A 1,379-nucleotide genomic window follows, 5' to 3' on the forward strand; every position below is an offset into this window, starting at 1 on the left:
GGTCTGGAAAAGCACTTAGATGCAAATGTAGACATTTAGTCAATGAAGAGTTACTAGTCACCTAAATAAGAGGAAGACAGAATGATATATGAAGGGAATGCAGATTAACAAGTGGGAGCTGAATAATGGGATAAGACAAGGAATAGGATTTGTAGCAATGGTTATGGATGAGTTACAGTACTCTGGGTCTCAAAGCACCAGACAAAGCATCATGGGAAGAAACCATAGAAGAAAGGAGATTGACGAATGGTCCATACCCCAGTGCTTGAGAAGAGGCTCATCCAAACCCCAGTGCTCCACCTTGCAGTCATAGACATCCTCCGCCGAGGGTAGGAAAGGGAGATAGTGGAACTTGCGGAAAAGGTGGTCTTCCCGAGGCAGGAAGACGGTCTCTGACACTCCTGTGGTGACAGGCTTTCCATTTCGAAGCCACGTGACATTGATCACTGGTGGGGAGAACTTGTCGATGAAACAGATGAGGATGTTGGGCTCTCCCAGTTCCACAGGGCTGTTTGAGAGCACCGTCACCTCGGGAGGTTCTGGGGACGCATGACAGAAATTAGGCCTCCCTGCTTAGGCTATACCCTCTCCCTCCCACTGAAGCTTTTGAAAAAGCAATTGGAAATGTGTCCCAAGAATCTATGCCACAGTCTCAGATACCTATCTCTGATACTCTCCCCCGTGAATTGGAACCAATGTTATTGTATAAGATATATTGGGATACTTTAAGTAACGGGTATAATTTTATTCCTGTCTCTCCTGGCATAGATTTGGGGCAATGACTCACAGTATGAGTCACTGTGGGTGGTGAGGATAAGATGTGAGCACCTCAGGAAAGGAATAAACTCACACATTGTTCTTGGGCCTTTGGCATGAGAGGTAGGGGCTTGCTGATGGCGACTCTAGCCCCCTGGCAGGGAAAGTCAGTCACAAAAATGTAACACAAGCCAAAGCATCTGTTTCAACGTTAGGATTCCAATGTCTAGCGGTGTAGAAGTTACCATTGGTGTTTGGGGTGTTGTTGGAGCGCTTTATCAAGATGTCCAGGTTAGCTTTGTCCACAGCTATATTGGCCAAGGCACCCTGGGCCTCAAAGCTGGCAAAATGTCCAAATTCTTCAAGCCGCCACACTGTCTCCTTCTTTTCCATATCCACGTGGAAAATCTCATCACCATCAAAGTCAAACATAAACTCGCCTGATGAGTCAGGCTTCAGATAGAACTCAGCCTGGATGATCACATGCTCCTCTGAAAAGGCACGAAAGGGTGTCAGAGTGGGTACCAGGTGGAAGAGAGTAAGAAGAGTCCAGTATGTGAGACAAACATGTTGGCAGGGGCAGTGGAACCATACGGAGTGGAACCATACAGAGTGAAGGAGTG

The 1,379-nt window shown here is 47.0% G+C and overlaps 1 protein-coding gene across 1 annotated transcript; it reads right to left on the minus strand.

Moving 5' to 3' along the window:
- Window positions 1–119: 119 nt before the first annotated feature.
- LOC121023070 (HLA class II histocompatibility antigen, DR alpha chain-like) lies at window positions 120–1,374 on the minus strand (the record flags this gene model as incomplete). The annotated part of the gene is made up of 2 exons (XM_040464727.1): window positions 120–539; window positions 1,002–1,374. Coding segments are annotated over 2 exons (723 nt in total), but the record flags the coding sequence as incomplete, so codon positions are not given.
- Window positions 1,375–1,379: the final 5 nt, after the last annotated feature.

Source organism: Herpailurus yagouaroundi, unplaced genomic scaffold, assembly GCF_014898765.1.
Source record: "Herpailurus yagouaroundi ecotype Mexico unplaced genomic scaffold, PumYag 502, whole genome shotgun sequence".
NCBI lineage: Eukaryota > Metazoa > Chordata > Mammalia > Carnivora > Felidae > Herpailurus > Herpailurus yagouaroundi.